The 27,673-nt window shown below is 40.0% G+C and overlaps 1 protein-coding gene across 2 annotated transcripts in view; it reads right to left on the bottom strand.

Annotated features, from left to right (window-relative positions):
• The window catches only part of LOC132149491 (adhesion G protein-coupled receptor L1-like), a 174,705-nt gene that overhangs the window by 53,182 nt on the left and 93,850 nt on the right, over positions 1-27,673 (bottom strand). For both annotated transcript variants that reach the window (XM_059558785.1, XM_059558786.1), the window contains exon 4: positions 24,482-24,591. In XM_059558785.1, the coding sequence (XP_059414768.1) occupies positions 24,482-24,591 (110 nt within the window). The remainder of the gene's footprint in view (positions 1-24,481; positions 24,592-27,673) is intronic.

Genomic DNA, 27,673 nt, shown 5'->3' with positions numbered 1-27,673 from the left:
TCCAAACCCTAGACGTAGAGTATCTCAGACAGTGTCCTTTATCTAACACACTAGTTTTAGGTCTTGGAGTCTCTGCTAACAAGCTGATGAATTGAATTAGGTGTATTGGACTACAGAGACCTACAAAATGGGGTAGCCCAGGAACAGACTTGGGAAATAGTGCTCTACCAATGGCACCATCACCCTGATGGATCTGGTTTCAACTTGGAAGATCATCTTGGAAAAGCAAGTTAGACATGGTAGACCAGGGGTGTAAAACTCAGTTCCTGGAGGGCCACAGGCCTGCAGAGTTTAGCTTCAACCTTAATTACATTTATGTGATTCATTTATGTGATCAAGTCCTTAAGGCTTATTTGAAAACTACATGGTATGTCTGTTGGAGCAGCGTTGGAACTAAACTCAGCAGAGCTGTGGCCCTCCAGGGACTGAGCTTTGCACCCCTGTGGTAGAGCATTTTATTTCTGCAACAAACCAGCTTGACCATCTTAGCTGGCATGGCACTGAATTTCCAGCATGGTTTTCTTACATCAACGGCCATGTCCCAAATGGTACCTCCTTTGAGTATACACATGAACATATGGGCTGTTTGGTAATAGTCCACTGGGAAGTCCACACAAGTGCATGCAGGCTCTGCAAATGTATGCATCGAGGGCACCTAGCTACCACAAAGGGAGCAATCATGATGACCTTTTTAAAATTTAAAATGAACAATGGGATACCCTATTATTTCTAGGAAACTCATTTCTAGGACCACAATACAACACGTCCACATTAACTGTGCCATTTGAGACAGGGTTTCTATATGAAGTTGGTATATTTTTCTCCGAAAAAAATCCCTGGTGTAATGTCAATATGTGTTTATGTTTGTTTACTGTTGAATAATGACAGATGTTATGATGCCAGTCATGTATGAAAACAACTGCAGTGCCCAACTTTTATCTACTAGGTGTACTTGATCAAGAGACACACTCATACACACACAATCTCGATCTCTGTACTATGAAGGAGGTCATTCACCTGGGATTGGTGTGAATTAGCTGGCTGACGCAGTTTCTCACTCCCAAACTGAGAAGGCATGGGGACCTGAAAGAATCTATCTACTGCCGGGGGGTATAGGAATATAGAGCTGAAGGTGTCCATGAAAAGAGAAAGCAGACATCATCAGCACTATGCCGTAACAGGAGACAGCTGTGAGCATGTGTGGATGGTGAGAACATCTCAGGGGGAAAAATAAGCTAGTGGGGTTTTTCCTGCCATGGGCAATGCCAATACTTACTGCTGCTTCATACACACACATATACGCCAAAATGAGTGAAGCCAAACTGAAAGGCTTTTTATATTTAGTAAATGATACACCAGCACAGAGAAACACACATCCATGAACACCATATTAGTGATAATTGTTATAAATTGGTTGATAGCTATAGAAATCCCTTCAAGTTAAGATAACTGAGTTATGAATCTATCAAGTGCTAGATCAGTGCTTCCCAACCCTGTTCCCAAAAATGGACCGATAGCACACATTTTGGATGTCTCCCTAATCCATTTGTGAGTCTCTAAAGAGCCAATAAGTTGAACTGAGTGTATTTTTTCTGAAAATGTGTACTGTTGGTGTGTCTCCAGGAAGAGGTTGTGAAACACTGGTTTAGATAGCTAGTCAAGATTTGGTTATTAATTAGCTGGACTGCCAGTCGGAAGGCCTGCTTTAGCTTTGGTAGACTATATTGGTCAAGATGATAAACGACCTGCAATCTTAGGTGGGCAAGCTGGTTTTTGTAGCATTGTAACTAGTTTCATTAGACTTTCACACATGTGCTGGTGATACCAAGAGCCTAGCTCAACCATTTTGTTCAATCAAATTTACCAGAAACAAAATGTTCATGCAGCTTCACTAGCAAAGTTCTGCTGCTAAACAGTATTACTGTGCTTATCCTTTCACCAGCACAAACTAGCATAACCCAGCTTACTTTGGGCCTTTAGGCAGCAAAGTTGCTTAAATTACACTGTTTTTCTACAGGCTTGTTTATGAGAGACAGTCTGACAATTTCTTAACAAGTACAGAAGCAAACCATTTGCATACTCATTTAGACTAATTATATCATTTGTCACTGACAAATGACAGAGGAATAAAAAAATCTCCCATCATCCAATGACAAACACTATCTCTGAACTAAAGAATATTAATAGACTCATCTAAGAACAGGAAGGCAGTGCTTTCCTGAGAGGAACAGCAACTCACTGTATTGACCTGTTCTATATGGGTGACCCATAAAACAAAGAACCAGCACCCTGAGTTTTAAAAGAAATTGGGACAAATGCAACACACCACCAGACGCACACACTTTCCCCAAACAGTCATACGTATGTTCACTGAACAAATAGGCTAGGATGGGACTTTCCTATTGAGCTTAAGTAATGTTTGAGCCTCGCATCCTGGGCTGAAATCTCCATTCCATGTCACAGGATTTAAGCTTTATTTATACAGTATTAATACAAGGGGCTGTTTTCTAGGTTACACTTAGAAAATCTCCCGGAAGCCCATCCAAGTATCTGATCAACTACACGAAGGCCAATATAAGCAGCTCACCTACAAACACACACTCACAAATGCTGCACTGACCCCAGCTGCTTCGCTGTCAATGCTCAAGCGATTTCTGTCCGCAAACAGCTCAGCGTGGCCTAATTTAAGATAAAGACTATGGCTTTCTATTTCTTGATGATACTAGGAATGTAAAGAAGGGCTTATTGCAGTGAATATCATAATTACAGAGGCTCGAGATAGGAATGAGTATATGGGACTTTTCAGTCCACAGAAACACACTTCTACACACACAGTGTAACCTGGGAGAATTCATTAAACCTGACCTGTGCTCTCTGGAAGATCAGTTCCCTACTGTGTATTGGGCTCTGGCTTTCTAAAACAAGAATTTTTATAACACAGTCCTACCAAACTATTGGAAAAATGGCCAACATACAGTATACAATTATCCTTGTCAATCTACAACAGGCTGAGGTCACTTAACCACTCTCACCTCAATATCTTGTGGTGTTCACTGCAAAAACAATGTCCTGGTAAGTCACACTTACCCAGGACTGAAACCAACTCCCTACTGTTTTTAAACCCTGAGTAAGAAGTGAATTAGCACCTCCACCTCTTTGAAACACTAAACAAACCCAACTTAGCTGGGCTTCCGTGTGATTTTAGCCCTATGAATGTGCTTCCATTCATAGGGCTAAGTAGTGCTCATCACTCAAACATTTACATATAGGCACAACTTTCATTTGAATTATACTTGTTTTCATTTGCTATTACTGTTCCCTTTGACTATCCTCAGGATAGAAACATCACAAAAGACATCTCTCATGTCTCACCTGTGCCTCATAGAAAGCTATTTGATTGTTTAGGGTTTCAAATTTTCACTTCAACAAAAGTCCTCAGAAATGGCACAATGTCAAAAAATAAAAAAAATAAAAAAAATTGTAATCCACATCCTTTCTTAGCTTTATACTGATACTGTTTATGAACAATAATCTCACTTAAGTCTGTTTGTTTCTCCTAAGGAATTCTAGGAGAAACATCTAGATGAAATCGATTCATAACTGAAACAGAAATGGATAGTTAAATATCCAAATAAAAAAACCTGAAACTTCTGTCACCATTTATTCGCCCATATAACTCATATAATAAAAAAAAAAAACATACAAATCCAAAATATCTTCTTTAATTTTACGCATGAAAGCAAGTCATACAGTTTTGGAACTATCCCTATCCCAGTTTGAGTTTTGGGTAAACTATCCCTAACTCCTTAGCTAAATGAAAAAGCGACCTATTAGAGATAAAACTTTCCTCTATCTGCCGGATCAGACAGAGCAATCAGGTACAAACTCAGTATCAACTAAAATATTTCTCAATACTGCCATTTGCAATTTTAGTAGAAATCCTGAGTATCCTGAGGCATGAAAACAAAAACAACAACCTATGAGTAAAAGTTCCTCTGGGAAGACAGCAAAGTCAGCAATTAAAAATCAGATATATGATCCCAACAAAAACTAAATAAAAATAAGTGTTTCACATTAATGTCATTGTCTCAAAAGTTCTTCCTGAAACAAAGGAGAAACATCTGAGGCAATGCTACTGTCACATACTCCTCAGTACTCTGAGCGGGATGATCAGTTTCTTATAAATGAATTATTAAACTCATAAATAATTATCCACAATCTTTATAGACAATACTTGAGACTTGAAAAAAAAAAATGAGGGTAAATAGTAGCTTTGACCAAGGCAGACTCTACAAATGGAGCAAAAAGTATTACATCCACTACTGTGTGTAGTCAGGAGTGTGTATGTTTGTGTGAGAGTCAGGGCTCCTCCAGGCCGTCCTGCCATGGCGTCTAACTGTCTGGCCTTACTGCTGAGAACATGCCGCTTAATTGAATCCTACACCTGTTACTGGCAGGTACAAAGTGCTGCCAACAGGAGGCAGAGCTCTGTGTGTCACTGGGCATCCTCTTCAAAACTGGATCGGTCATTGTGTGCTTATTTACGTCAGCGAGTGTGTTAAGCATGTGAATGAGCGTCAGTGTGTTTTTAAGAGAGAGAGACAGATGTAGACAGAAAGTTAGGTGTAAAATACTGCTGATTTGTGCATCTGAATGCAAGCGAGAAAGAGAAAGAGAAAGACAGGTAAAGGTTATAGGGAAGTGTTGCTGTGTGCTTAGAAGCAGAGAGAGGGATGAAAAAGGTTATTCCTGTGAAATGAGAATAAGGATTGAGTTAATCTGATAAAGACTACCAGGGCTCCCAGTTTGTGTCCTGGACAGTAAGGGGTTAGCAGCAAGAGAGAAACATGTGCTATGTCTATTCCACGTACACATACTACAAGCAAACACACACAGATACACGCTAAAACACACACACGCCTCAATAAAATCCACATCCTTCAAAAACACACACTGTATTCAAATTCACAGGTTTACTGTACAAAAAGTCTACCTACAGTATATTTCAACACTCATAATCACATATTCAGGACACACAAATGTTGCTACTCCTATCGTAACAAGGACTTTCCAAAGGTGTAATGATTTTTAAACTGAGCTAATGATATTTTCTATCCCCTAACCCTCATAGAAAACATTTGGCATTTTTATTTTGTATAAAATATAGTTTATTATGTGTATTTAGCTATCTGAATCTTTAGGACAGTTGGGATGTCCTCGTAATGTAGGCTTAGTAAGGTGAAATGTGAATAGACGTACATCATGAGGACATTGTTGATCCCATACTTCAAACCAGTACAGTGCTAAACAGTTGCTAGGGTGTTTGGAGTGACTGCTAGCACTGTACTACATGTTATTCTGGGTGGTTTCTTACTGGCTTAGTTCAACTAAAATGAATATTCTGTCATCATTCACTCCCTCTTATGCTGTTCCAAACCTGTATGAATGACTTTCTTTTGTGGAGCACAATTAAGGATATTTTGAAAAATGTCACAGTGTCTTTATGGGCATACAATGAAAGTCAATGAGGTCCTTTTTTCAAGCATATTCCTTTTTTTTCTGCAGTGGAAAGAAAATTGTGCAGGTTTAGAACAACATATGAGTGGGAGTAAATGATGACAGCGAATAGTTAGGCTTTTCTGGTCCCTACAAATAGCTTGGGTTCTTATCTAGTCTATGTGACAATTTTGCCTGATTTAATGTCCCTTTTTATTATATATATATATATATATATATATATATATATATATATATATATATATATATATATGTGACGAGTGGTGCGGGGCCGAGGGACATGGGAGCGAGGCCGGTGGAGTGATTGGAGATGAGCTACACCTGTTCGACCCGCCGGTCTCGAGGCCCATGGAGGAGATGGAAGGATATAAAACTGGAGCGACGACAGTGAAGGACGAGAGAGGACCAGGCCTGGGCTTTTAGTTGTGTTTTGGCCACTGTAATGATAAACAACCTTTGTACTCTTCGGCAAGAAGGAGGCGGGAACCGGCGGACAATCAAACAACATTTTAATAAAGCAAAATAAACACAAAACAGCGCACCAGCCCCTCACGGACGACTGGTGCGCACAAATAAAAACCAAAACACAACTAAAAGCCCAGGCCTGGTCCTCTCTCGTCCTTCACTGTCGTCGCTCCAGTTTTATATCCTTCCATCTCCTCCATGGGCCTCGAGACCGGCGGGTCGAACAGGTGTAGCTCATCTCCAATCACTCCACCGGCCTCGCTCCCATGTCCCTCGGCCCCGCCCCACTCGTCACACATATATATATATATATATATATATATATATATATATATATATTTTACATTTATTTATATTTTTGTGCCAATTTTACATCTCTAGTAAAAATAATTAAGTAACAAAAATTTACATCTTAATTTTTTTTATTTCAATAATAGCACACGTCTGTTTAGCAAGACTACACACACACACACACACACACAGACACACACACACACACACACACACACACACACACACACACACACACACACACGCACACACACAAGTTATTTTGCACATTTTATCCAAAAAATAATAATGAAAAGGAAATAGGTTAAATGGTATTCCAAAAAAAATAAAATAAAACCCTGTCATAATTTATTCACTTTCATGTCCTCCTGAATCTACACTGTGACTTTTCTAATTTCTGTGGAACATGAAAGAAGAGGCTCCTGTTTTTTGTACATGCAATGGAAGTCAGTGGTGTCCTGAAGTGGTTATTAACATATCTTTTTTGTGTACAACAAAAGAAAGTCATACAGGTTTGGAACAACTTGAGTGAGAGTAGAATGATGACAGATTTTCTTTTTTAGGGTGAACTATTCCTTTAAATGGTTGTTCAAATCACTACCTCTAAGTATTGCTTTAGCAAGCAGCACTAATAAAAACAGCCACAGATACAAGTGTGATTGCAATTGATTATGTGTGAATATGTGAGTTTGAAAATACCTTGAGTTGCATTAGGACTCACTATGCCATGCTAGTCAGTGTCATAGTGACTGTACACCTAAGAGATGTGTGCTCACACTGAAAAGGATAACGACGACATATGGATACATTTTTCGTTTCTGTGCTCTCTCTTGATCATGTTCTGTCCCCTGGGCCTGCTCTCCCAGCCACTCTGTCTGTCCAGAACAGTCTATCTGTGACTGAATTACATCACATTACACCCTCATTGAAATTCGTGACCACCTGCACACGCTTCGGCTCTTTAGCTTTAACAATACACACACACACACACACACACACACACACACACACACACACACACACACACACACACACACACACACACACACACACACACACACACACACACACACACAGAGTCTCCTATCTCTCTGCCCAGGTCATGTGACAATGTGTGTGCATGAACTATACTTGATATGTTGCCCTGTTTAAGAAGGATAGCTCATCCTAAAATTACAGTTCTGTCATCATTTATTCACATTCATGTCAAAACAGTGTTGTTGTCTTTCACAAATAAATAAATAAATAAATCTGGTAACTGAAACAAAACAAAACCAAATATAGATTACATGGAAAAACAAAACAAAATGTAAAAAAAATAAACTTATTAGAAATGTTGCCATGAAAATGAAACAAATAAGTTTGGTTGCAGTATTAAAATAAAGCTAATTCAAAATATTAATAATTATTATAATAGTGTATAAATAATTACATTGACAATTACATTTGTTATAAAAGTTTGTTTCAGTATTAAACTTAATAAAATTGAATACAAATAAAGCTAAAAACAAGTATTAAAAAGCTAATAAAATTGACATTGGCAAAAAACAATTACTAAATCAGACTAAAATTAAAATGAACACTGAAAATATAAAAAAATAAAGCTAATTCAAAATATTAATTAAAACTTTAATAGCATACAAATGATGGTCTTGACAATTAAACAAATATGTTAAATAGAAATAAAAAAGTAATAAAACTAACAAAAGCACATAAGAAAATTATTAAAACAAACAAATGAAAACTGAAAATATATGTAAAAAAACTATTTCAAAATATTCATAAAATAATAGTATATAAATACTACTAAAATAACATTAATCAAAACTGATCAAAACCTCTAGCAGAATGTCCAAGCTGCTTTCCCCCCCCAAAACAATAAAAGTGAATGGGGACCAGTGGAAAGCCATGCTCACCATTCAGTTTCATTAGAAGAAGAGAAACTTGGACATTCTGCTAGTTAACTCCTCTTTTTTGTTTTTTTTAGCTGAACTATCCCTTTAACACTTGCCCAGAGATGAAAAACAGTGTGTATATGTGTGTGTCTCAAACAAAGACAAACCCTGAGCACAACAGGATCAAGGCACTTACCAAGATTCCATAATCAGACAGTTAATCGATCCTTAAACCACCAAGTGGTAATAAACAAAGACTGCGTAGGTGGGTGGTCAGGACAATGTTGTTAATGAATATAACTGTAAACTGTTAATGAAATAGATAGAGGATAGTGGAAATAATTAGCATCAGAGAGAGAGAGGACAGATAAAGCAGGGGAAGAGGGGAAGGGAGGAGGCCGGCTGTCCGCTGTGGCATGATTGCAGGTAAGAACACTCTGAAATGTAGGGCAGAACTCTCTCGACATTTGCTAACAGCACCATGGGGAGGAAACAAAATGGAGGACCGACATCGAAGATGTGTAAACTGATGTCAGTGTCAGATTCACACTGAGGTGCAGGTCTCAGAACAGGTTTAGTACTCATTCCCACAAAAACAGAGACAGAACAGGGACACACACACACACACACACACACACACACACACAGAGAGACACACGTGTGTTTCTGAATGGTGCAGTCAGGAAATTCACATAAGTAAAGAGTATGGGAACCAAGTGACAGATTTGCTCTGTTCCAACCTCTAGGCAAGCTGCCTATCTAGACTACATTTAACGAAGCGATTTTGTCATGTACACTTCAAAAGAAAAATCCATTGCAATGAGCTCTACGAAAATTTTCTGAGATGGTGGGTGGAATCGAAAGAAATGTCAATTGTGTCAGGGTCCTGATCATTGTGTCGGGGTTTATAATGTGATATTGATCAGCTTACTGCACATTATTTAGCTTATTATGCAGTTACTTACCAAATACATCAATTAATGGATGTTAAGTATTGACTGCGAAGTGCTACGAGAAACAGAAGGGAAATAGTTAGCACTAAATAGTTAGTAACAGTTAGGCTAGTACAAATTGCAGCTGCTAGACTTCTTTCTGGCATCTGCAAGTATGAGTCAGTAGCTCCTATTTTATCGGCATTTCACTGGTAATCAAATATAGAATTGACTTTAAAGTTCTTCTATTTGTGTATAAAGGCTTTAACAATTTGGCTCCTCAGTACCTGACAGACCTGCTTTGTCCTTACACCCCTTCTAGAACATTGAGATCTTGTGATCTCGGTCTACTCATCGTGCCTAGATGTAGACTTAAAAAACGTGGTGATCATGCTTTTGCGACTGCAGGTCCCAAAACTCTGGAATAGGCAACCTCTTCATATCAGATTAGCCCCCTCTATTTCTGCTTTTAAGTCTGCTCTAAAGACATATTTCTTCTCTCTAGCCATCAATACCCCTTGATTATTGGTCCAACTGTTGTTTTGTTAGTGTTGTTTTTTAAATTTGATAGTCTTTTTTTATCCATCTTATTTGAGTTTTTTTATTTTATCCTGTGAAAAGAAGATTGGTTAATTGATAACATTAATGTTTAAATTGAGATTATAACTGCTACTATGTAAAGGGAATACTGCTGTAAGAAAGCACCTTATTTGTTCAAAGTGTTTGTAAATCAAATGTTATTGCACTTTTGTTCATATAGCAGTACTTTTAAAATGAAAGTGCGCAATACACAACTTCTGAATTCATTATTGAATTTTGCACATAACAATGTGATTAATCACAATTAAAAATTTTAATCTTTGCCCAGCATTAAATGATAAAAATAATCTTACTGATCCCAAACTTTTGAACATTAATGTATTCCAATTTTAAACCAATAAAATCCTATTTAAAATCTTCCATCTTCCATGGACTTAACTGTTCATATCTGTGATGTAACGTCGAGGCTATTGGCTATTTAAAAAAGCGATGAGCCCTTCAATATGCCCTGCCCTCACTTCCTGTTTCAACAGAAAATGTGTCAACACTGGAAAGAAAATTGCACTTTTAAGCCATTTTATGGCGTCTTGAAGGCCTAGTATGACCACATTCTCATTACAGTCTCTGCCTATGTAGAGAACAATTCAAATCTGTCACTTAGCCTCGGCTGATAGTCGCCAATGTAGAGATCGTATCAACGAGAGAGCTTACTAGGGTTTGGAACAGATTGTTCAAATCTTATAGCCAGCTGTAGTTGATATGAGGCTGAATTATGCCTGGTTCAAGCTCAGTTCAAGTCTTGCAAAAGTTTGAAACTGAATACTCAAAAGACTGGCAAGAGAACCAAGTACAGCTGAATCTCTGTGATTGGCTGGCTGAGCTGAATCAGGCTGCGAGCTGATTGGCACCACAGAGAGAGGCCATGTGAGTGGAGCCCGCTCTGTCTAACAAGGCAGCCATCTTACAGAGACGCCAACTGCCACCGAACCCTTCCCTTTGGACACGTGCAAACACACCATGGGGAAGGAGTGACTGCTAGAGACGCCACTGAGCAGCATCCCAAAACAGAAGGGATTAAAAAGAAGAATGATGCCACTGGCAGAAGACAAATTAGAGAAGAGGGGCCAGAGGAGGTGTGTGGAGGGGGGAATCTGAGGTAGGCAACCTGCAGCTGCTTTTGATGAACACATGTGAATTTGGAAGGATATCAACTAAGAGGACAGGAATAGATGAAAATGAGAGAGAATGTGACATGGCAAAAACAAGAAAGCGTGTAAAGAGACACAGTGAAGCACCTGGAAATGGGAGAGAGCATTTGGCAGGGGGTCAGGTAGTTACCAGCTCTACAAATCGTTACTCTAATCCAAAATAACATACAAAGAAAACACAGGGGTTAACCTGAAGGAAGGAAGACAAACAAAAAAAGGGTCTGCAAAAAAATAAGGTTTCAAAGAGTATGGAGGAGTCGCTTTGGATCTGAAAGGACAGATACAAAATTAATTGCAAACAATAGAGAAATGAATAAATTATGGTTCATGAAAGAGGGTGGAATTGCGTAGATGGGTGCGCGTGTCGGGGGAGGATATGGGTTTGGTGGGAGAAATTACTTCCTGTCCAGCAGAAAAGCAGAGCGGAGGAGCGCTCGATGTAAAGTGGCTCGTGCGAGTGCGTGCGAGAGAGAAAGAATAGAGCGTGTGCACGCGTGCATGTGCCACATTTAGTCGCGAGCATGTTTCCCTTGGGGTAGAAGTGATCAGATTAAAGGATGGTTATTAATTTCTCAAAAAGACTTAATTGGAACTTTTAGCAGGACAGCTGGTGGAGATCTGCTGTTCTTCCTCAAGTGAGAGTTGTGTGAGTGTGTGCATGTTTGATATGCATGCATGAGGTCTTCTGAGCACAGGGATTAGTGCGTGGATGCAGGACCGTACGTATGATGGCGCTTGTCTGTGTTATCTGAAACAAGAACCAAATCTGGAAGGAGTTTCGGTAATAAGCCAGAGAAAGCAAGTGAGAAAACGTGAGAGAAAGAGAAAGAGAGAAGGAGGGATATAAACATCAAACATGAGCACTACACAAGGTGCTGGGTTAGGAGAGGGGGATGAGGGAAGGAAAGGAAATGGAAGAGGAAGTGGGGGAGGAAGAGGAGGAGGAGGAGGAGGGCGGGCAGGGCGAGCTGTGGTTTTTATGTTCATTGTGGTCTTTACCTTTTTGGTCCACTTCTATTCAAGCATCGGAAAAAAGAGAGAGAAGACAGAGAGAGCAAAAGAAAGAGCGAAAGAGAGAGAGAGTGAAGATAATGAAAGAAAAAACAGGTGCAGGAAAAAAGAGAAAATTGAGATTAAATAAAAGGCTATCCTTTGTCAAACCATGTCATTCTGTCAGTGTGATGTAGGCTCTTTACAGAGAAGATGACTTGAGTGAGTAATGAGAGGGGAGAATGGCCTCAACTGCTTTCACAAAGTTTCACAAAACCCCTTCCAGTCTTCCTGTCACATGACACACATACACTTCCCCCAATCACACACACTCCGCCCCCTCTCCCCTCCGACCGTCTGTCATTCCATTATCCATGCTTCTGCATCTTTGGGCTGCTGTGAGAGAAAGAACATGATGTGTGTTCGAAACGGCATAGCACGCATACCTGTTTTGCAGTGTGTATACTGTGCGCAGTATGCAAATTTTAACCTGAAATACCTGCATGGCCTGGCACATTTGCTGAAGATGTGTGCAACAGAGTGCACTGTGTGGAATAATGTATTCCATAATGCAATGCACTGTACATGACTTTCTATGTTTGGCACCCAAAATGTGCAAGTATGTGGATGTTAATGATTCCAGTATGCAAGTTCTGTTTCATTTGACGTGTTGAGAAATGTGTCAGGTTGCAATTCATAATGCATCTTAGCACTTAGCACAATGCATCTTAGATCTTAGCACTGCCACAAGGCTGTATTACAGCGAACATTTTTAGGCCCCAAAATTTACAATGAAGAAAAATGTGAATGCAAATGCTTCTAGTATGTATCTCATTTGTCACTCATTGCGAAATGTGGCATGCCGCAATTCACAATGAAAACCAACGCAACTTGTTAGCATTACATGGGGATTGCATTGAATGGAGATGCAAATTCTTCTAGTACGCAAGTTGCAATTCATTTGTGATACATTGGGCACAATTCGCAAACACACTGCAAGTTCTTAGCATTGCCACAACGTTGTTTTAGCTAACAATTTTAGGCCCAGATTGTACAATACACAAATACGTGAATGCAAATGTTTCAAATACGCAAATACTATTTCAATTGTCACACATTGCGAAATGTGCCAGGTTGCAATTTATAATAAAAAGCAAGGTCTTAGTATTTCCACAAGGTTGGCAAATATTTTTAGGCCCAAAATGTACAATACAAAATTATGTGAATGCAAAACCTTTTTTTTACTACGCAAAATATATTTCATGTGCAATGCTTTGTGAAATGTGTCTGGCCACAATTTGTAGGGCACAAGTTTGTCATGGCAAATATTTTTATACCAATATGTACAATGTACAAGTATGTGAATGTAAAACCTTTTAGTATGTAAATAAATGAATAAATAAATAAATAATTTGGCCTATGCAGTATATGCTGTGTAGTAAGTGCGCTAGTATGCCATTTCGAAAATATTCCCAAGTGTGCTGGAGTCTTCTGCAGCTGTGAGGAGGAAAAAAGGGTTGAAAAAGAGACAGATTGATGCAGTGATGGATATGAGAGAGAGAGAGAGAGAGAGAGAGAGAGAGAGAGAGAGAGAAGAGAGGTGATGGAAAGGCTGATTTCTCTCTGAACCTAAAGGGGCTGGTTCTGGCTCGGCTGGGATCGACGAGCAAGTTATTCTATCTCTCTCACAGAGCTTGACCACTTATCGTTTCTACCTACTGAATCCATCGAGATTTAGCTGCCAGTCACTGATTACGATCTGTGGGACCATGTGGCTTAGCTGAGGTACATTTTTGAAAACCAGAAACTCTCTGAGAGGAGGAGACAGGCCATAGTAAGAAAGAGTTGGAAAGAGAGGTAGGCAGAACAGAGGAATATTTTGTTTCCACTGTCTGCTGGAAAAACCAAGTTTGCAGTGGTCAGTCTGGTTTTGGGAACATGGTAGATGGTTTAGTCCTGTCAAGAGGTCCGTTAAGATGTCAAACATGGTCTGCCAGGTCGAACTTGTGCTAGTCACATATAGCAGGACTTTTTACTATAAGAGTTAAGGCTGCTCCATGCTGCAGCTTATTCTAACCAGGAACCGCCTACTTAAGATACCATAACAATAGCAAATTTTCACAAAAAGGTCCACTGTTTATTGTCAATAGTGTTGTGCTGTACTAATCACAGCTCACACAAAAATCACTTTTAAACCAAACGGCTTTTGTTCTTCAATGCTGCAAATCTGCATGGCCAATTTGAACCTTTTGGCAAATCTGCTTGGGGAAATTTTCCACCCTAGTACAAAATTTCAGATGAAACAACTGGATTTCTCTCAAATGTGACCACATTATCATACATTAATTATTTGCATGCCACTGAATGCTTTCTCTCTCTCTGTCTGGGTTTAGTTTACTGTGTACAGTATGTGTATGTAAGAGAACAGCTTTGGTGAGTATGACAGTGAGGCAGTCAGCGTGTGACAGTGAGTGACAGCTTCTCGCTGATCTGGATGTGCTAGTAGTGTTAGCCTGTACCCATGGCGGACACAAATAAGCACTCAGGCAACAGCTAACGTGTTAGCGACATGTGTCTGCCTGTTGCCGGCTACACGAAAGCAGCATGTGAAGCTCAGCGTTTCTCTCCCCTGAGACCCAACTGTGTCTCCTAAAAGATAAACTGGAGTATCTTAAGAGGGAGATCTCGTGGGAGAGAAGGTTTGGAGAGATCAGCGGAGAAAAGAAAGGGAAAGAGATGCTCGATTCTGAGCCTGTGCGGGTTTAAGGTTCTGAAGTTGAGTTCTTTGAAGTGGTCTCACATATACAGAAACACTTACACTGTCAGTGTAAAGGCAGCGGCAGCCGTCACTGTCTAACTCACACCATTTGAAAACTAAAGAGCAGGGGGACAAGGGATGGGAATCAGAAAGAATTTAGGTTACTTAAAAATTCTGCTTAATGATTCTGGTTCCGTGTCAGTTCCATTAACAGAACTTTTAGTACTTTTGTGGAAACTCAACTAAACACCAGCTTGGTCAGGGCTAGGAGAGCACAATAAACCAGCTAACCAACTTACACTACCATTCAAAATGTAAAATGGAGTAAAATCTATTTAAAAAGAAAACTGTTGTTTTAAATTGTAATAGTATTTCACAATTGTACTGCTCTCACTTTACCTTTCTGCAGCTTTGTTGAGAGATATCTACCAAAATTTAAAGATTTGAATGGTAGTGTAGGCTGGTTTAAGCAGGTATTTAAGTAGGGAAATCTGGTTGTGAATGTTTTATCTACTGTACTGTACATACAGTACACAGTACACATAATACAGTGACTGTTCTCATTTTACTTTGAGTGTTTTGAGTGAATGACTGTGAGTGGTACATAACCAGCAAGGACAACAAACTGGAAAGAATTGTTGTCTATGTATTTTTTTTATTTTTTATTTTTTGCTGCATTTACTCTAATTGCATTCAATTTAAACTGCAAAATCAAAAATGCATCCTTTTTTTGTGGTGTAGATTCAGTCACATAAAATATACTGACAGTGTACTTTAGCATAGTGTTAAGTCTGCATCAGCAGAACAAAACAGGGGAAAGTAAATGTCATGAAAATGATTTGATTCTAGTATTTTTCCTGTGAAACTCCAACAGAAATTTCTTCACCCTAAGGGTGACATGATAACACAAATGCAAAGTGTTTCATTTTATTAAAAAACTAGCCGACAGAAACATCCCTCTATGTGTGTGATTTCATTGCTTGTTTAACAGGGTGATGCAATCTGATGAGAATATTATGCACCGGTCTTTGCATGAAGGAACAAGCTCTTTTTCTGTACAGATGCCTCAACAATGGTGATTCATATGAGACTTCAATGAGGGACCATGGCATACTGTATGTGCTGTCTCTCTGTGTGACCTGGATTTGAGTCATAACAATAGTGTTTTTCCCCTTGAGCCAGAGAGAAATACAGTGAGGAAGACAGAAATACAAAGACAGGACGATAGAATGATAGACAGAATGATACCTGTATAGACAGATAGACAATAGAAAGGTAGAATGATTGCTACAATGAAGGAAAGAATGACAGAACAAATGATAGCTAGAACAACAGAATAAACAATAGACAGAACAAACAAATGAACGATAGATAGATGAAAAATCAAATCAAAGTAGGCAGGCTTTGCATAGGGGAATTAGGAAGCTGCATAGGGCGAATTTTAACGCAACGCTTCAGTTAGCGGCTATAAATTGTCTAATTTCGCTATTTTTAATTGACATGATTCATGTAATATAATTTGTAACTCTCAATGTAAGGTGACAAGAAACAATATTAACAAAGCTGTTTTCGTCATATATTAGGCATATGATTAATAATGAATGGTCACGTATTGTGAATTTATTAAACTTCATTGCATTGCTTTCCCGGTAGCCTTCAATAAAGGAGCTTGTTTAATAAAATGATTCATAAAATGAATAAATATCAGCCAATTATTTGTGCACTTTGTTTACTGACAAAGATGAAAACGAAAATACTATCAGTCAAAGCAGAGAGCTGGTATTGATAATTAATATACTACTCACTGACATAGTTTTAAATTGTTTTCCACATATTTGGCCTTAAATTATTTCCTCTTAAAATACAAACATAAGGGCTCTCAGAATGGCTGAAAAGTGAAAGAAGAATTGTACACTTAAGTAGCCTAATATTAATAGTATTCGAGTTACTGTTAGGTTTATGGACTCCAGTTCCCTCCTGTCTCCAGTTCCCTCATTACCTTCTGTGTGTTTAAATACCCGGTCTGTTCAGTTCTCCCTCATCCGTGATTGAATGTGAATGTGTATTGTATTGTATTGTATTGTAACCTGGTTTGTTTTTTTCCCTCTCTCGGAATGGTCATTCCAGCTGTCCGTCTCCTGTGCCTGGAGCAACTGGACCGTTCGCTGGAGGACCATACCAGGGACTATCTCGATCTGGCGTGCCTTACTCACTTCCCCCACAGCTCGCTCTCCAATTTCTACTACACCGGCCTGAGCGAGCGGTGTAAGGCACGCCTACCAGCGAACGGTCCCCGAGAGGATTTCGCCACTTTCGTGGAGTGGGTGCTGGAGAAAAATGGATCTTCATGGACAATCAGCACCGCCGAAGAGGATATCTCCAGCCCCACTCCCGACCCAGAGACCAGCCAGCCACCATCAAGCGGCACGGAGCCAGAGCCCACCGCAGCCGCAGAGCCTAAGCCAATCACCGACAGGGCGCAGGACCTCGAGAGCGCGACTGACCAGGTGTGTGAGCCAGCAACACCGTGCATCGTGGGAGTCTTAGTGGAGATTGAGGGCGTGGAGGAACGCCCTGCCCACACTTCCGCGACTGAGGGTGAGCTGTTTTCGGTCTCGGGAAAGAATATGGAGCAACTTATGGATCTTATGGACTGGTCTATGGAGGTAATCCCTGAATTTTCTGTTTCTCCGCTGGTTCCGTCCAGCCCTGTTCCCCCTCAGTCTCCCACTCCCACCTCCTCCAGTCAGTTCCTCTGCTCCATTTCTGCTGGTTCTGCCCAGCCCTGAATTTTCTTTTTCTCCGCTGGTTCCGCCCAGCCCTGAGCTTTCTGTTTCTCCGCTGGTTCTGTCCAGCCCTAAATTTTCTTTTTCTCCGCTGGTTCCGCCCAGCCCTGAATTTTCTGTTTCTCTGCTGGTTCCGCCCAGCCCTGAATTTTCTGTTTCTCTGCTGGTTCCGCCCAGCTCTTAATTTTTCAGTTTCTCAGCTGGTTCTGCCCAGCCCTGAATTTCCTGTGTCTCCGCTGGTTCTGCCTAGCTCTGAATTTCCTGTGTCTCCGCTGGTTCCGCCCAGCTCTGAATTTTCTGTGTCTCCGCTGGTTCCGCCCAGCTCTGAATCTCCTGTGTCTCCTGCATTCTCTCCCAGCCTCCCTCTCCCACCTCCTCCTAGACCTGCCAGTCCCTCTGCTCCACTTCCGCTGGTTCCGTCCATCCCTGATCCTCCTGTGTTTCCTCCCATCCTTCCTCTCTCTCCTCCTCCTAGACCAGCCAGTTCCTCGACTCCATCTCTGCTGGTGCCAGTCAGTCCCGCAGCTCACCCTCAGTCTGCGCCATCTGGGCGCGATGGTTCGCCGCTGGACTGCCAGTCTCCAGCTCCGCCTTGGCGTGTTAAGGCCCTGTCTCCGTCTCCAGCCTCCGAGCCCTGGACTCCTCCTCGGTCCTTCGACCCAGCGGCTCCGCCTTGGCTCTTAGCTCCCTCGTCTCCACCGTGGCCTGGCATCCCACTTGCTCCACCGGGCTCCCTCGTCCCTCCGGCTCCACCTTGGTCAGTCGTCGACCATCCGCCGCCTCGGGACTCCATTCCTCTGGTTTTACCTCCTCATTCCATCCCTCCGGCTCTGTCAGGCTCCTCCTTCCCTCTGGTTCCACCTTCATCCTCAGTCACTCCGGCTCCACAGCGGTCTTCCAGGACCCCGCCTCCGCCTTGGTCGCCTGAGCCTTCTGCTCCACCTAGGCCCTCCGGAGGACCATCTGGCTCCTCCGGCTCCGGGCTCCTCCCTGGCTCCTCCCTCCATCCACTCCGCCCTGGTCCCTACCTCCATGCTCCCTCTTCACCTGCTCTTTGCCTGCTCCTTGCCCGCCTCCAGAACCCCCACCCTCCCTCCGCTGGTATTCCTCTTGCGGTGCGAGGACGCACCGTTCCGGGAGGGGGCGAACTGTTACGTTTATGGACTGTCTGTTTCCTTATTTGGTCTTTTTCCTGTTCTAGTTTGGTTAATTGATTTATTCCCCACCTGTCTCCAGTTCCCTCATTACCTTCTGTGTGTTTAAATACCCGGTCTGTTCAGTTCTCCCTCGTCCGTGATTGAATGTGAATGTGTATTGTAACCTGAAGTTTGTATAATATAGTATATTGTCTGTTATTCTCCTTCGTTTTCTAGTAAACTCCTCATTTTGATCACCATCCTCCTCCAGCTCTTTAGTCTTTCGTTTAGCACACACCCTAATAGTAACAGTTACATTCAAATTTAAAATTAATTTTTAGAAATAAGTTTTTATAATTTCAGTTACAGGTCTCCTGTGGCTTCAAGAGGGCGCAGTGAATTTTAATACAGCTTTTGCATTTGAATGTGGATTTTTATTTTAAATAAGATGAATATTCAGAATTCTAATTGTAATTTGACAGCCCTAGCACACATGCAGCTCAGTAAAAAAAATTAAAATAAAAATGCACTCTGTAATTTTTAAACCCTGGCTATGGCAGGAACATTTCTTCAAAAAGCTGTTATGGAAACGTGAGGAGAAAGATAAAGTGTTAGTTGACTCATTCATGTTTCCTCTTCCACCTGTGGAGAAAAAAAGACAGACATCCACACAATCACACAAACATAAACACTGGCACATTACAAACACGTCAAGAGCTTGTGCATGCAGATTCAGATAGATTCTTTCAGTAACTTCCAGATTTATTTTCCTGTCATTGGTAAGCAAGAACGGAAACCCAGCGGTTTCAGCAATGCTATCAATTACTCATATGATAATGAGGGGCGCTAATGAACATACACTTGAGGAGCATAGCTAGCAGACGCCGAGTGCTTCGCATCGCCACCAGAGCTCATATCCATGCAAAAATTTCTCATGATTTTCGCTGGCATCAAGAGGTGGAGTTGGAGACGAATCCAGCAGAAAACTGTTTGCGTATGTCACTCCATGCACATTCATGAGACTCACGAATTATGTAGGCCTAATGCATATTAATGACTCTCAGCTGCGGCGGTTTCAAAGCTCCCCGTCTCTCTCTCACAAAGATCATATTACACCAAAACACCTAGTGCTCATACATACTCCCACTTTTTAACACTTCCTGAGGAGTTGAACTGGAATATCACTAAAATATTTTGTCTCACATTTACACCCTAACTTACACCCTAATTTCCAAGTATTTATGAGGCTGAGAAAAGTAACATGTATTTCCTAATGAGAAAGTGTATTGCCTTGTGGTTGTCAAACATTAGTGGATCATGTTCATAGTTAAACATTTTCAATAAAGGTTTCAAAATACATGTTGGGATCACTGTATGTTAAATAACCATTTACAATGATCCAATATATATACAGTATATTAAAATTAGGCTAAAGATATATTAAATAAGCCTTAGGTACAACATAAAAGAGATCACTTTAGTACTTTCTATATAATTATATTTATAAATAATATATTTCAACTGTAATAGTAGTAGTAGTAATAACAATAATAATAATTCAAAGATAGATATACAGTAAATAAAAATAAAGATATTAAATATGGTTTTCTGTTAGTATAAAAGAGTTGACTATGTAGTTTTTTTCTACATAATTCTGCTTTAATATCTTTAATTAATATAATATAAATTATATAATAATGCATAGTGTGCAACAACAACAACAACACAAAAATATGAATAATAAATCACAGATATTAAATATGCTTTACTTTTAGCATAAAAGAGCTTACTAGCCATCCACTCCACATTTTAACATGAAGTTCATTGCCATAGATATGAATAAAGTCTGATTCTGTGGACATGAACAGCACAGAGTAATTTTCATCTCGTAATCACTGTGATTTCAGAATAATGTGACCACGACGTTACTCTTAATGTACTGAGGTACTGGACAATTTTATTGGCTGCTGCTCTATTTGAGTGTGAGTTGTCTATTGTGAAGACTAACCTAAGATGGCATTCCTTTAAATGCATCAAATTGCATTTTCTTGACCTGGCTAAGGATTTCAGATAAGCTAGTGCAAGTATCAAGTGTGTGTGGTCTTGTTATATAATGCAGAATGGCAACGTACACCAAGGAAACATGCCAAATGACTGGACTAAACAGATTTGTGTCACAAGAGCAAATTAGGACATATTACAGAGGTCGTGGATGCATTAATGCTTTTTGGCCAACATGGGGTGGTGGCTAGAAGGGATACAGCTCCAACTTGAAACGAACAATGGAATTAATTTTCTACCTATTAGATTACCTATTAACGTCTACACCTACCCCAATCCTAAACCTACCCTTTACAATAATTGAAAAATAGTAATTATTGTTGTACAGTGTGACAAAAATGACACTGTTTAGATTTGCACATGCCCAGTAGCCGCATCTGTATCCCTTCTAACCTTAGCCCCAACATGGCCTCAGGCTATATGGAATTTAACTGAGTCTCCGCTGACTAAGTCCTGCGCTGTTGTTTGTCTTCATGGGCTGCTGTTTGGAGCAGAGCTGCTTGTTTGTCATTTCCTCAGAGACACTGAGCTCTGTGGATATGAGGGCCAGAAAGTTTGACTCCTGCTGGCACCCAGCACCCAACTTTGACATGTTGGCTGCGATTGAGGTTGTGCCCGAATGAGTGTGTTTATGCATGTGTGTTGGCGAGCAGGCATACTTACTCTGTCTTTAAGTGTGTGTGTGTGAGTGAAAGACAGTTTGGCTGAATCTGACGCCGTTCTGTCTCGTGTGGCTGTTATCATGGAGGCTGCAGTGCTCGCGCACAAACAAGAGTCTGTCAGAAGCGCTCCAAGCCAAGCTATGTCCTTAATCACAGTAGCCCTTATTCCTCCATCCTTTCATATTAAATAAACAAACAAATGGACATATGTCAGCAGTAAACATGCCAATAACGGCGCGGAACGTGTTCTCCAGCAGCCGTGAAAGATGGGGCATTATCAGAGCAATTAGGCGCAGTAAATTCAATTAATCTCGACAAATCTCCACAGAGGCCTGAGCGATGCCACCATCCCCTGGTAATTAAAAATGGCCGAATTGGTTCGGCGTTCGAGGGGTGGGATGTCTGGATATAATTGCGTTTCTATTTATTCCGCCACACTAGCCAACAACATGTGGAGCCCGGAGAGGAGCGCGTCCATTCCGTGCCCACAGTCCCTCAGGGGAGATGCGACTGATGGAGGATTCCAATAATTAGCTCTTCTTTGTCACTTCAGACAGCGAGAACTTTTCATCACGGAGGAATCAGGACCCAATTTTCCTCACCTCTCTATCCCTCAAACACCCGTAAACAAAGTTTTTAAAAATAGGAGATATAATGCAAGTCAGCAGCTAGTTAATCACGCATCCTCTCACCTCTGCACACGGCACTATTTCAAATCAACATGCAAGAGATGGCGACTGGGGAGAATCGAGAGAGAGAGGGAAAAAAGGAAAATAACTGTGACAGGATAAATGAAGCGGTGAGCAAATTGGTGAGGTGTGCAAGCGTTTCAGTTCTTGCACCAACATATGTCATGCTAACACACAGAGTTAGTAGCCGCAAACTATCCATGCCCTATACATTTACTGTACTCCATCAGAAATACAACCTGTTGCAGAGAATCTAACCTACAGTACTATACATATAAAAGGAGAGAAAACATGAGAGAAAGCCAAACCACTGTTGGTTTTGAGCCATTTCCCTCCTGTCTGAAAAAAAAACAGCAGCAAAATAATAATAATAATAATAATAATAATAATAAATAACAGAAACAAAATAACCATGAGAAAATAATGAAATGTTGTCAAAAATGACATGAACTAATAAGAAATAGCTAAATATTGCAACAAAAATTACACAATAAAATGCTGAAAGAACAAAGATAAAATATTTTAAAATACTGCTGAAATACTGAAAAAAAACATAGGCTACTATATGAAACATTTAAAAAGAGAAGATAAAATAATAAAGAGCTCTGAAAACAATGAACTAACATAATGATGAATATAAAATGCTAAAACAAAATTCTGTTAATGAAACAAAACACTGAAGAGCAAAACAATAAAATGGTGCCAAAATTACGCAAAACAAATAAAAAGGTAGAAAGAGAGACTAAATAATTGTCAAAACAACCAAAAAAAATATTGTCAAAATATCTATATAAAAAAATAACAAACACAAAGTTTAGTATGATAACAACAACAACAGAAAATTAAAGACAAAATAATAAAACAACTGTTGAATCAACAATGAAATGTTGTCAAAATAATGAAACATAAGAACAGATGAAGTTCTGTCAACATAGACAAAACAACAGAATACTATTAAAATACAAAATAAAGACATTGTTTTTGAGAGAGAGGGAGAGAGACTAGCCGCTGCCTCTGAAGTAAATCTGAGTCTCGCTAAGCACCCGAAAGAGGAAAGCGAGGAATAGTATTTGCACTGTATGTTTTGATGTATTTTTTGTGGAAGCGGTTTGAGGATTACGGCCGCTGAGCAAAGGTGGTCAAAGAGTGTGGGCTGAAGAGTCTCGTTCATTTTGCACAAGTGTGTGTGTGAGAGAGAGAGAAAGAGTTTGAGAGCTTTAAAGATAAATGCTCAGCTCTCCTGGATGCCTCCCAAAACCTGCAAGAGAAAGAGAAAGAGACAGAAAAAAGGGGAAGTGATGGTGGAGATCGAACAAAAGCATGTCAACGAAAAAAGAAAAGCGATGAAGGCTAAAGAGTGTGCGTATGTGTGAGACAAAGAAAAGGAGAATTCAGTAGGTGAATCAAAAGAGAAATAAAGAACAAAAACACAAGTGTGAACAAAAACAAAGGACTGGATGAGAAATACAAATGTCAGAAGACTGATTGCGAATGAGAAGAGCACACGAAGAAAGCAGAACGCAGAAAAAAGAGAAAGGAGGATTAGCAGGCAGAGCGGACTGGCGGGTTGTACTCCATCCTCTTTATTTCCTGTGGGAAGAGCAGAGAAATTGACCCCAGGATTATAGATTAGAGTTAATAACCCCCTTCCCGCTCACAGTAAAACCCATTAACATCCCCCCAACACCAAACTACCCTCCTAAAGCCCCACAGACCCACCCTCTGCTGAGTCACGGCCCCGTCTGGACCACCTGCACACATAAAGTCAGCACTCATGATGGGGAGGAGGGGGGGTACTGTCTGATGGGAGATTTTCACATGAGCCCAGCTCCCGAACTCCCTCGAAATTCACACCCTGCCTCTCATTCGTGAGTGACGCAGAAAGCCGAGCGTTGCCATGGGAATATTAGCATGTGTGCGACTTGCGGTCTGAAATAAATTTGAGGTTTGTGTTAACATTCCCATTGTGCAACGCACGCACGCGGCTAGCCACCTTGCCGTGGCACAATTTTCATTTTGATTGTCTGTCAGAGGGGAGGTAAAGGTGTTTAATGCCAGATAAAGCACCCTTTGGGGTCATGTTGGTACTGTGTGAGGCTGTGCACAAGTGTGTTTGTGTGCCTATAATAACAAATAAAGGCTGAGTCTGCATAGAGCTGGGGATATTGAATGCTTATCTGCCCCGCGTACGTGTGTTTGTTTGTGTACGAAGCACCTCCCTGATGTGAAAATCTCCCTCAGCCTCTGGAACGTCGCACTGTCGATGGGAAAAAAATGGTTTAAAGTGTGAAAGAGTGTGTGTGTGAGTGTTAGAAAGAGAGAGAGCATGTGTGCGTGAAGGAGAGAACGCACTCGCAAGTGTGTGTGTGCGTGACTGAGCGTGAGTGAGTCTGTATGTGTGTGTGTGTGTGTGTGTGTGTGCGGATGGCAGTAGCTGGTTGAAGGGGTGGGGTTTAGGTGGGGGCAGGGTGGGGAGGTGAAGGGGGCAGGGCAGGGCAGGAGAGGCGAGGGGGTGGGGCTGTTGGGATGGAGTGTCTGTGTCGTTACTCACTGTATGGCACACATTCATACTGGATCTCCAGGTACTTGTAGGTTCCTGGACAGGGGTCAGGGAAAACATCAGACCCAGCCACCACCACACATTGAGTGCGATTATTACACCTACGAAGAGAGAAAGAAAGAGAGGTGTTTAATAAAAGCCAATGTCAAAAGTCAATGATCATTCCATCAGTCAAATAAAGGATCTAGTTTTGACATTTTCTCAGATGAATAAGCTGTTATGTATGGAAGCCCATAAAAATTTAAAAGGTATATAGCAGTGGTTCCCAACCTTTTTCAACTCGCGGCCCACACAACCAAACACATATGTTTGCGCGGCCCACTGTAACAAAATTAACTGACCCCGCTATTGTTGGGTTAATAACTTAGTACTCAGAAGCTAGATTGTTAACTGTATTCATTGAATGAACTGGCAATGAACAGAAAATAACTTGGGCTGCATGGCACCGCTTGGCACAACTTCTGTTGTTCTGTAGCATATGCAGCAAAAATATCTAAGATGAATTGGCGGTTTATTCTTAAACCAATCAGCGAGCTCGGATTTTAATAGTAATTGGCGGACCACCTGCAATACCATCGCGACCCACTAGGGGGCTACGGCCCACAGGTTGAAAATCACTGGTATATAGAATTAAAGTCACAATTCTGAGAAATGTAATTTCTTGCAGTAGCAAGTTTATATCCTATGATTCTGACTTTATAACTAGCAATTGTGAGTATGTCTCAGAATTTGGAGAAACATTTTTGAATTGTGAGATGTAAACTGAGAAAAAAAAAGAAAGAATTGTGAAATAAAAAGTCACAATTACCTTTTTTATTATAATATAATATAATATAATATAATATAATATAATATAATATAATATAATATAATATAATATAATATAATATAATATAATATAATATAATATAATATAAGACAATAAACTGAGATCATGTGTGTCAGATCTATTCAATAATTTTGACAAACTTTTTATAGTTATTTATACATCCCTAAAACAAACACACATACAGGTATTCTGAGTTTGCACACTACACCTGCGGTGGGTGTGTAGCTGTAAATGTGTCCCAGGTTTGTTACTGTGCTGTGCAAATCATCTTTTATTTCCACCAACATATCAAGTCACTTTTCTTTAAACCACAATGTTTTTTTTCTTTTTTTTCCTCATGTATTTTCTGTTTGTGTTGCCTCCTACTGAGGTCTTTTGTATCGCAGCCGCTCACTATGTCACATTTTGAAGGCTGTGCCCTCCTTAGGTCACACAGTCAGCTGCATATATCATTAAAGCTGTCTTATTTAAGAAAAGTAACCAATATATTACAAACAAAGAAAGACATGACAATAATTTACACCTTACAAAGACTAACTGGCAATTTTATAATGGTTATTTTCAGAAACTTTTCTCAAACAGCCTAAGCGGCTGAAAAATGTGACCTCCAGAGTGCACAGCCTTCAAAATGAAACACATTTAATGTTGAAGTATTGTTGAGGACTGATTTTTCTCTATTTATGTTAACTGCATTCATCTGTTCTAACTCTGTAGCAGTTGATCCGAACACTGGAAAATATACTCAGAAGCTGACAGTAAAGGCATTTATAATGTTAGAAAGGGTCTATGTTGCAAATTAATTCTGATATTTTGATATTTCTGTTCATTAAGGAATCCTGAAAACAAATGTATTAAGGTTTCCACAAAATTAAGCAGCACAATTGCTTTCTTGAGCAGCAAATCAGTCTATCGGAATGATTTCTGATGGATCGAGTGACACTGAAGACTCGAGTAATGATGCTGAAAATACAGCTTTGCATCACAGGATAAGTTCATAAAAAAAAAAAAACAAACAAACAAACAAAAAAACATATATATATAACATATATACATACATACATACATAGATAAAAATTATTTTAAATAGAAATATTTCACAAAATTAATGCAGCCTTGGTGAGCCTAAGAAATTTAAAATCATAACATAAAAAAAATCCTCCAAAACATTTGAACAATAGTGTATGAAAAAACTAATATCTATTTTACATAATATTTACTAAAATAATACACTTTTACTTATGATTAAATAGCAACTTCACCGTGATTCTGTTCTGTAATTTTTAAAAATATAATTTAATTAAATGTAAATGAATGATATCACAATATGAATAAAAAATAAATAAAAAATGAATAAATTCAGAGCTGCTTTTTTTATACATACAATTCACACTCAAGAAGATCAAATGACAGGAAGTTTACGAGGTTTGTGGAATTAAATTTTGCCATATTGCTCGACAACTACTTGATTCTGAGAGTGTTTTGTAGCATGATACTAGGAGATTGTTCACTGGTGAGTTTGTGGTGGAAGTTTCTGTCTTTGTCTACAAATTTCCAAGTAATATCAAACTCTCCTCAAAAATACACATGACTTGAATTGTTATTCATGCTTGTAGCACAATTGGTGTGGACCAGACTGCATGTCGAAAATGTAACACTCAGGGTTAAGTGTTTGTCAAATTTGTACTCCTAAGTATGAGTCTTGGCAAGCACGGTAATAATTTCTCACCCGGTGTGATCATGTGACAGATGACAGTGTCAGACGGAGGGGTGCGGAGGCAACAGACTCTTCCACCAGCTCAAACCTACTTACAGCCATTGCCTCCGTTTAAAGCAGATAAATGTATAAATGCAGGGCTGTTATCAGTATAAAATGAAAACACCAATCTAGCATGGTAAAGATTTATTGTGCCTCAAAAAGACACAGAGACACTTCTCTTTTCAAATCCCTCTTTCCATATATCTCCTCATTATCTCTCTACTAGTGCAGAGTCACTCCCAGTCCAATCCCTCTCTCATTCTACTCATCCCTCCCACATGCCTCCTCGGTTCCTTCTCTTTCTCTCCCTCTCTCTTTCTCTATTACAAGGCTGATGGATAGCTAGAAGAGGGAATCATTGATCTCGTCTCCGAGGGAGTAAATGCTGAGCACAGACAGGGACTGGAACAGCAGACGGGGTACACACACACACACAACATTTATACACATTATTCAAACACAAACGCTAAACAGTCACTTAACCACTCAACCGTATCAATAGACTCTGAAATACACAGTGCATGTGAAACAAAACCGTAACATGAACAGTCAGAGTTTTGTACCATCCTTTCACTCCTATGCAGAGTTTATTGAAAAA

The sequence above is a fragment of the Carassius carassius genome, chromosome 9, assembly GCF_963082965.1.
Source record: "Carassius carassius chromosome 9, fCarCar2.1, whole genome shotgun sequence".
NCBI classification, from domain to species: Eukaryota; Metazoa; Chordata; class Actinopteri; order Cypriniformes; family Cyprinidae; genus Carassius; species Carassius carassius.
Note: the sequence above shows the minus strand (reverse complement) of the source record. Positions and strands in the feature narration are given on the sequence as shown.